This window comes from Ipomoea nil, unplaced genomic scaffold (genome assembly GCF_001879475.1).
Source record: "Ipomoea nil cultivar Tokyo-kokei standard unplaced genomic scaffold, Asagao_1.1 scaffold0216, whole genome shotgun sequence".
Taxonomy (NCBI): domain Eukaryota; kingdom Viridiplantae; phylum Streptophyta; class Magnoliopsida; order Solanales; family Convolvulaceae; genus Ipomoea; species Ipomoea nil.
Window position 1 is genome coordinate 658094 of NW_017616644.1, and position 10037 is coordinate 668130.

Below are 10037 nucleotides of genomic sequence, written 5' to 3' on the forward strand. Positions count from 1 at the left end.
AATTAGTGAGTCTAAATTTAACATATAAATTGGTCCACTTCACTAATTATGAAATAAATATAAATTAATCGTTATTAGCTTATTACGTAGATGAGTGCAAAATAAATGATAAATTATTTTATTAAGTAAATAAATACTAAACTAAGTTTACTTTATTTTAATTGAAATTTTCTCTCTAGGGTTTTCTAGAGTTCTCTCTAAGTTTTTCTAGGGTTTCTTCCTACGGTTCTGAATTGGCTTCGTATTTGGCTGGCGATCGGTGCGACTGCCTCTGTGCTGATCGGCGAGCGTTTGCAGTGATGGAGCGACAGACGAGCGCGGCTGTTGAGGAGGAGTTGGTGGAGGGGTATGCAGGGATTGCCCTGCATGACGAAGACGACGTACTGGTATCAGCTGAAGAGTTCGTCCCGGTGGAGACGGGAGAGAACCGGCGAACGTGGGTGCTGGTCGGCAGATTTTTGACGAGACGCATGGTGAAACTGGAGTTCATGCGGGAGGTTCTGGCTTCCGTGTGGCAGCCCGTGTGTGGTGTGCAAGTCTCAGAATTACAACCTAATTTGTTTATGTTTGTATTCTATGATCACACGGACTTGCAGCGTGTGTTGGATGAGGGGCCGTGGTCGTTCGATAATCACACTTTGGTGTGTACACTGGTGGATGATGGGATACTTCCGGTGGATATGGTGCTTGATAGTGTTGATATGTGGGTTCAGGTTTATGGACTCCCAATGGGGTATACAGGTATACATCCATGGTCATACAGGAGCAGGTTGGTAATTTCCTTGGTGGGTTTGTGAAGGGGGATGAGAGGTTTGATGACCGGCCGTGGAAGGCGTTTTACCGAATCCGTGTCAGTATTCCGGTGGCTAAGCCCTTGCGGAGGAGGATGAAGTTGGTAAAACGGGATAATACGTGGTGTTGGGGGAGTTTTAAGTATGAAAGATTACACACTTTTTGCTTCTTTTGTGGCTTTTGTTAGGCCATTCATACAAATTTTGTTTGCAAGCACATAATTCAACACTCACGGTGGACTAGTACCCGTATGGGGTTGAGATGAAGGCGGGGTTGCAGCGTGGACCGAGACCGGTAGGCCATTCTTGGCTAATTCCGGTGGGGGGGGGGGGGGGAAGAGGGAGGAGGCGGTTGAGGGTGAGGGGATGCCGGTTGGCTCGGGGATAAATGGCGGGTTTAGGGGTGATTCGGTAAGGCAGCCAGTGATGGAGGAGGGGGTGGTGACGTGTGGACCGAAGAGGTGGAGAGAGGAGGGGCGGGATGGTGAGGGAGTTGGGGAGAGGGTTGGTGTGGATGTGGCAATGACAGATATTTCAAAAAACTTGTTCATGGCGGGTTCTGGTTCTCATACCCGCCCGTCATTATGAGTTTTTTGAGCTGGAACTGTCGTGGCTTCGGTGATCGACGAACAGTTCTGATGAGGACAACCAAAGGCTCAAAGATCAACATACAAATAAGAGAAGTCACAATTACAAGTTCAAAAGCTAAGAAATTGCGACGGGTTGTAAATGGATTAATCCATGCAATTTGCCAAAAATAAGTGAGGAATTAATCTAAATGGTCCAAATTTTCGTGGCTGCATTGGGAGAATTCAAATGAAGCTAAACTCAATCCATTAAGGCAAATAAATTCTCATTTAGTATAGTTTTAATATTATTCATGTGCTATATTTATTTTATTTTAGGTTACATGTCTAGGATGAATGAATATCATTCATTGCCTTGTAATGGAGTCTTTTGATCTCCATAAGAGTTATGTATTAGCCTATTTAAAGGCTACACAATCAGAATTTTAAAGATAGAGATGAATGAAGTTGAATGAAAGAAATGCTTAGGCATTTTGTTGTCTCTCTTGTGTGTTGAGAGATGTTATTCTAGGCTTATCAAGATAATACCAATCTTGTGGTGCCATCCATTCCTTATCACCTAGGACCAAGGTGTGGCGGAAATATCTTTATAGAAAAACACAAAAATAATCCCCCAAACCAACCCCTACATCAACCAATTCCATCTCCAACACCCTCAAACCGTAATTGTTGTTCCTGCTGTTTTGGTGAGGAAAAGATCGGGCAACCGAAGGAATCTTTGGTGAATCGAATCTTGAGTTCATCCCCCAAAGATCCGTATCAAGTTCGGGAACTGCTGGATATGGCAGGCATCCAGAAAGAAACCTGATTTTATTTTTCTTATGGAGACGAAGGTTGGTAGGGATCATGCTGAGTGGTTACGTGTGAAACTGGGGTTTCAGGGTCTGTTCTATGTGGATAATAGGGGGTTGAGTGGTGGCTTGGCCTTGTTGTGGAAAACAAATGATACGGTTAGTTTGCTAAGTTATTCCAGAAACCATGTTGATGTAGTTGTGCGGATTGATGGTTTTGCGCCCTGGAGGATGACGTGATTTTATGGTTTCCCGGATCGTAGTAGTAGGGAGGAGTCATGGAATCTGTTACGACACTTAAGCTCTCGTTCAACCCTGCCTTGGGTAGTCTTGGGGGATTTCAATGACCTGCTCTTTCAGTATGAGAAGAGGGGATGGTTTCAGCATCCTGAATCGTTATTGAGAGGTTTTGGTGAAGCGTTGGATGATTGTGGTTTGGTGCAGATCCCTATGATTGGGTACCAATTTACTTGGGAAAAGGGGGAAGGCACGGAGACTTGGGTGGAGGAGAAGTTGGATATGGTTGTGGCGTGTGATGAGTGGCGGGTGGTAGTGGAGGGTGCAAGGGTCTATAATATTCTTACTAGGAGATCGGACCATTCGGCTCTATTCCTGGACATTCGGCCAGGCGTGGGGAACCGTGTAGGGCCTCAACAGTTTCGTTTTGAGATGGCCTGGTTACTGGATGAGGGCTGTAGGGAGGTGGTGGAGGAGGCGTGGGGACATGGGATTGAAGATTTGCAGACCCGGTTGGAGAGGTGTGGTATGAGGCTTCAGAGTTGGGGTGGTGATCGTTTCCTTAAGTTTGGAGAGCGAATCGCTAGTCTCAAGAAACAAAAGATGAATTGTCGGGGCCGTATGAGCCCTCAGGCGTTGGAGGACTTTCGCCGTCTGGAAACTTATATGAACCTAGTCCAAGGTTCAAATAAGATGGAGTATTGTCCCAAGAATGCTCTCAAAAGTAAAGATAGAGATGGATCAAAATACCTTAGACCTCACGAGAAACCCTTTGTCTCGAATCCTCAAAGACTTAGAAGAATCCCATGTAGATTCAAGTACCACGATATTGCAATCTTCAATCAACTAGAGTCGGATCTAGTTTCCTTCGATTCAAGAACGAGTCCACGAACCTAAATCTAAGGTTGAAGAAAGTAAGATTGATTCGAGTCCACGAATCAATTTGCTAGTCGAGTCCACGACTAGCCACTAATTGAGTCCACAATTAGCCATAAGGTTTCTTACACAAGTGTAAAGAAAAACTTAAGAATTTTATTGAATTAAAGCCTCCCTAAAACTGATATGGATGTGCCCTATTTATAGGTATAGGGCAGCATTGTAATACTAAATACAATGGGAATAACAGTCCTAAACCTAATCTAGAAAACAAGTAAATAGAGTTTTATTTAGAAAAGGATTTAAGGAATCCTTTTTAAATACAACTAGTGTTTTCTCTTTTATGCCAAACAATTTAAATTAATGATGACCCAAAATAATAGGGCTGATTTGGGCCAAATTTAATCACCAAAATCAGCACTTAAACAATTATAAAAAGCCTTGAATTCTTCTTCATCTTTTGCAAATGGGCTTGACTTGGATTTCCACCATCTTTGAATATCACCAATGAAGAGTTGTCTTAATCGTTTGGACTTGGGCCTTGTGATTGGCCCAATTGGTACTCTTGATGGATCTTCATTATGTTGGACCGCATCAGAAACTGAATTGGTAAGGCTTGAGAAGCAGGATGATGTATTCTGGAGGCAAAGAGCTAAGCAGTACTGGCTTCGTGGGGCGGATGCAAACACTCGTTTCTATCACAGGTATGCTTCTGCCCGTAAACGTAAGAATACTATTTTACGCCTTAGAGATGACTTGGGAGGTTGGGTAGATGGTGATGCAATGAAACCGGTTGTAATGAATTATTTTAAAGACATTTTTACTGTTAATCCGGTTGTGAATGATGGGTCGGGCTTTTTTGCCTCTATCTCCACTCGTGTAACCCAGTCTCATAATGATTGGTTGAATCGACCTTATGATCCGGGGGAGGTTAGGGATGCTTTGTTTGCTATGTTTCCAGACAAGGCCCCGGGTCCGGATGGAATGAATCCGGGCTTTTATCAGAAATTTTGGGATATTGTTGGGACAGATGTCACTGGTTTTATGCTGGAATGTTTAAATATGGGGGCTTTCCCACCTGGCCTTAATGAGTCAAATATTGTGCTTATTCCAAAAACGCAGTCCCCGGAGATGGTAACGGATCTGCGTCTGATCACCCTGAGTAACGTTGTGTATAAGGTAGCTGCGAAAGTTATTGCTAACCGTATGAAGCCCCTGTTGGGTGATGTTATTTCTGTTTCGCAAAGTGCTTTTATCCCTGGCAGGTTGATAACGGATAACATTTTGATTGCTGCTGAGGTAGGCCATTTCCTAAACAGGAAACAGTTGGGAAAGGTGGGATGGGGAGCACTGAAGTTAGATATGGCGAAGGCGTATAATAGAATGGAGTGGTCGTTCTTGAGAAAGATGATGTTGGCGTTGGGTTTTCAGGTTAGGTGGGTGAATCTGATTATGGAATGTGTTACTACAGTATCATATAATGTCATGATTAATGGTGTGTCTGGAGGTCAGATAATCCCGTCCCGTGGGCTCCGTCAGGGGATCCTTTATCCCCATATTTGTTTATTATCTGTGCAGAAGGGTTATCATTGTTATTACAGCAGGCTCTGGATAGAGGTGTAGTACATGGATTAAGAGTGGCGAGAGGGGCCCCTGCTCTCTCACATTTCTTTTTTGCGGATGACAGTCTGTTGTTTTTCAAGGCAAATGTGGATGAGGCACAGGCGACCAAACGGTGTCTTACATTCTATGAGGAGCTCTCTGGCCAGACCATTAAATATCACAAATTGAATATTTGTTTTAGTAGAAACACTCAGCAAGTGGATAGGGATATGGTGGCTGCAGTATTTGGGGTTCAGCAAGCGGCAAATTTTGGAAAGTATTTAGGCTTGCCGGCTTTTGTGGGAAGGAATAAGCGTGCGGTGTTTGCATATGTGGAGGATAAGGAGAGACAGAGAATTGGCTCATGGAATAAGAAACTTCTGCCACGGGCAGGGAAAGAAGTTTTGTTGAAATCTGTGGCTCAGGCAATGCCGACTTTTACTATGAGCGTATTTCTGTAGCCTGATTCTCTGTGTAAAAATCTGGAGTGTGTTATGAATAAATTCTGGTGGCGTAATGGGAGGGATGGGGGTGGAATTCACTGGCTTGCTTGGGATAAATTGAGTATACCAAAGAAGTATGGTGGATTAGGCTTCAAGGATTTGAGAGCTTTTAATTTAGCTATGCTGGGCAAGCAGGGTTGGAGGTTTCTGAATAATCCCCAATCACTGGTAGCGAAGGTGTATAAAGCCAGGTATTACCCAAATTCTGATTTTCTGAATGCCCCTGTTGGAAATAATCCATGCTTTTTGATACGGATCTTTGGGGGATGAACTCAAGATTCGATTCACCAAAGATTGCTTCGGTTGCCCGATCTTTTCCTCACCAAAACAGCAGGAACAACAATTACGGTTTGAGGGTGTTGGAGATGGAATTGGTTGATGTAGGGGTTGGTTTGGGGGATTATTTTTGTGTTTTTCTATAAAGATATTTCCGCCACACCTTGGTCCTAGGTGATAAGGAATGGATGGCACCACAAGATTGGTATTATCTTGATAAGCCTAGAATAACATCTCAACACACAAGAGAGACAACAAAATGCCTAAGCATTTCTTTCATTCAACTTCATTCATCTCTATCTTTAAAATTCTGATTGTGTAGCCTTTAAATAGACTAATACATAACTCTTATGGAGATCAAAAGACTCCATTACAAGGCAATGAATGATATTCATTCATCCTAGACATGTAACCTAAAATAAAATAAATATAGCACATGAATAATATTAAAACTATACTAAATGAGAATTTATTTGCCTTAATGGATTGAGTTTAGCTTCATTTGAATTCTCCCAATGCAGCCACGAAAATTTGGACCATTTAGATTAATTCCTCACTTATTTTTGGCAAATTGCATGGATTAATCCATTTACAACCCGTCGCAATTTCTTAGCTTTTGAACTTGTAATTGTGACTTCTCTTATTTGTATGTTGATCTTTGAGCCTTTGGTTGTCCTCATCATTCCCTCACTCTTTGAGAAGATTCGTCCTCGAATCAAACTTGCCTCGGTCAAATGGAAATGAGTAAATTTCCCAACGTGTGAATTGTATGTCTGCATCAATGAAAGTGAGTGATCCCATGTTTCCTTGAACTTGGCACAACATTACCGCAAATGCATTTAACTTTTGATGTCCCTTTGTCATGCTTCCAAACCTATTCTCAATCCTTGAATTACATTCATGAACATGCAATAAACTTGAAACAAAGATTATTTGGTTCTCAAGGTCTTCTCCCTCATTCTCTTTCTCACAAAGTTCATAAGACAATTCTTCTTCCTCATCTTCACTTTTTTTCTCAATCTTTCCTTCTTTTTCACTCAAATATTCCTCATCTTTGTTTTCACATTTGTGTTCACACATGTTTACATCCTCATTCATTTCTTTTGAGCCCTCATCATATGACAAGGAAAAAGGTATCAAATTCTCAACCTCTTTTTGCTGCAATTTCTCTTCAATTTGTTTGGCATTGTATAGTAAAGTAAACAAGCACTTGCACCGATGAGGAAGCAATCGTGCAATTTCTTTTCTAACACCATACACAAATCTGTTCTTAGTAATCATAGCTGGTTCAATCACGCCATCACGGATCATCAAATCTCTTAACTTATTGTAGAATTCTTCCACACTAAGAGATCCTTGTTGAAGTGTATTTAACTCAAAAGACTCCATGGATAATATGAAACAATGAACAATAAACTAGAAAACACAAGGAATGGCAACACAAATCTGGACAGATTTTAAGAGTGACTTTGAAGAATTTTCTGGAATATTGTGGATGATATTTTGACCCAAACTTTTCATGAAACTAAAGAGTGGTAAGTTTTGTACTTCCAAAAAAAATTTCAAAGCAATTGGATATGTGGAAGTATTTTTTTTTGGAATTTGTTCTCTCAACAGTGCAGGCTGAAATGTTGACAGAAACTGTTCTAACAGTGGCCGGAATTCAACGAATTTTCTGTGTTTATAGGAATATGATTTTAACACAAAACTTTCATGAAACAATAGAGTGTTAGGTTGGGTACTTCCAAAAAAAATTTCAACACAATTGGATATGTGGAAATATTTTTTTGGAATTTTTCTTTCAGAAGACGCAGGCTGAAAATTTACTGCAGAAACAAATGAAACAAGAATTGATTGGTAGATTGTTAACCTCTTTTGTGTGAGGAATGAACCCAAAGCTCTGATACCAAACTGATACGGATCTTTGGGGGATGAACTCAAGATTCGATTCACCAAAGATTCCTTCGGTTGCCCGATCTTTTCCTCACCAAAACAGCAGGAACAACAATTACGGTTTGAGGGTGTTGGAGATGGAATTGGTTGATGTAGGGGTTGGTTTGGGGGATTATTTTTGTGTTTTTCTATAAAGATATTTCCGCCACACCTTGGTCCTAGGTGATAAGGAATGGATGGCACCACAAGATTGGTATTATCTTGATAAGCCTAGAATAACATCTCTCAACACACAAGAGAGACAACAAAATGCCTAAGCATTTCTTTCATTCAACTTCATTCATCTCTATCTTTAAAATTCTGATTGTGTAGCCTTTAAATAGGCTAATACATAACTCTTATGGAGATCAAAAGACTCCATTACAAGGCAATGAATGATATTCATTCATCCTAGACATGTAACCTAAAATAAAATAAATATAGCACATGAATAATATTAAAACTATACTAAATGAGAATTTATTTGCCTTAATGGATTGAGTTTAGCTTCATTTGAATTCTCCCAATGCAGCCACGAAAATTTGGACCATTTAGATTAATTCCTCACTTATTTTTGGCAAATTGCATGGATTAATCCATTTACAACCCGTCGCAATTTCTTAGCTTTTGAACTTGTAATTGTGACTTCTCTTATTTGTATGTTGATCTTTGAGCCTTTGGTTGTCCTCATCACTTTTGTTGGAGGAGTATTATGGCTGCACAGGACCTAATTACTCGTAATATCAGGCGTAGAACCAATGGTAACACTACGTTGGTATGGGGTGATCCATAGCTATTAGGGGATTCTGCCCCAAGAATCGTGTCGGATAAACCCCCTCATTTGGGGGAGGTTAAAGTGCAGTCTGGATTAATAGACCCCGCATCCTCTACCTGGGACATTCCTTTACTTAATGAGTTATTTTCATTCGAAGATGTAGAGCGTATTACTACTATACCAATTAGTCCTGCCTTTGATGATTTGTGGTATTGGCATGGGTACCCAAAAGGAAATTATACAGTGAAGGGCGCTTACTGTGAATTAATGGGGACCGTTATTGTACCCCCAGTGGCTTCTCATCTTGGAATAAAAATTTGGAACCTAAAGGCTCCCCCTAAGTGGAAAGTTTTCTTGTGGAGAGCGGTGAGAGGAGTGCTTCCCACCACTATGAATTTATACAATAGGAGGGTAGAAGTCCCATTAGCATGCCCTTTGTGTGCTCTATGTTCTGAAAATGTTTTACACTCTTTGGTACAATGTGATTATTCTAAATGTGTGTGGAATATTTTGGGTTTAATGGTGCAGAGTACGGTGGGTGATGATTTTGGTGCATGGCTCGAATTATTATTGCAAAATGTTGATGAAAATCATTTCACTTCTATGGTGGCCATCATGTACCATATTTGGCTACAACTGAACTCGGCGGTGTGGGAGTTCAAGGTGGGAAGGCCAGCGCAGGTGCATGCGAAGGCATTGGCATCCCTTGATGCTTGGCGTACGGCTATGGTTAGCCCAGATCGGCAGCGGCAGCACACTGCATCCAGTGTCGCGGCTGGGCAGTCGCCCTTGGCGCTGCAATGCTCCTTCGACGCAGCATTCTCGGCCGCAACAAGGAGATGGGCCTTTGGCCTTGTGTTGCAAGACGCGGATGATGCTTTCATTGCGACCAAGAACAGCCCTCTACCGTTGTGCTAGGGACCCTTTATGGCGGAAGCTTATGCTTGTAAGGAGGCCCTATCCTGGCTTAGAGATCGTGGGGTTACGGAAGTTGTGCTCCGGATAGACTGTTCGAACCTATGTCACGCTCTTATTAATTCAGCGACTGATTTTCGCACTTATGATGGTGTAGCTGTTTCAGCATGTCGAGACTTGATAGCTTTATTAGTTTCTTGTTCAGTTATTTACATTCCCCGTACTTCAAATGTTTTAGCTCATTCGTTAGCTCAGGCAGCCTCTGTGCAGGCGAACTCTTCGATGTGGGAGGATGTTCCTCCGGCTTTTCTTTTGGCTTTGATTAATTAATATATGCAGCATATTACTTTCAAAAAAAAATACTAAACTAAGTTAAATAATATGAATTAATAATTATAACACACATAAATAACATATAAAAATAATACTTATCAAATTCCCCACACTAAAATGTTTTCTTGTCCCCAAGCAAAATATTATTTGCAAAGTAAATTAAAAAGAAATTCCCAAAACTCATAACACATCATGAACAATAATATGAAGCATCATGCAATTAATAAGTTAGTACCCCTGTTCAAAAATAGAGAGAACTAAATAAGTAAGCCTTCACAGGAATATCACTCATCACTCAAGTCTTTGAAGGTATAAATTTCACTCAAGTTCATTCCTATAAAATTGCTCTACCATAGGCTTGCATATCTTCTCAATCACCACTACAAGAGCCGAGCATGACACAAGTCATAAGGACTTTT

The 10037-nt window shown here is 41.1% G+C and overlaps 1 protein-coding gene across 1 annotated transcript; it reads left to right on the top strand.

Annotated features, from left to right (window-relative positions):
* The first annotated feature begins 299 nt into the window (after positions 1-299).
* LOC109192832 lies at positions 300-9288 on the top strand. The gene is made up of 10 exons (XM_019343534.1): positions 300-497; positions 597-713; positions 764-895; positions 2167-2328; positions 2530-3088; positions 3881-4789; positions 4861-5309; positions 5346-5612; positions 8389-8736; positions 8899-9288. Exons 1-10 carry the CDS (start codon positions 300-302, stop codon positions 9286-9288), a joined length of 3531 nt encoding a protein of 1176 aa, XP_019199079.1.
* Positions 9289-10037: the final 749 nt, after the last annotated feature.

Bases quoted from the DNA above. Each gene is read 5' to 3' on its own strand.
- LOC109192832 (XM_019343534.1), top strand. From the start codon at position 300: ATGGAGCGACAGACGAGCGCGGCTGTTGAGGAGGAGTTGGTGGAGGGG. The intron at 714-763 runs GTTTATGGACTC...ATGGTCATACAG, and splicing joins GTGTTGATATGTGGGTTCAG to GAGCAGGTTGGTAATTTCCT. The intron at 5,613-8,388 runs GTTGGAAATAAT...GGTGATCCATAG, and splicing joins CTGATTTTCTGAATGCCCCT to CTATTAGGGGATTCTGCCCC.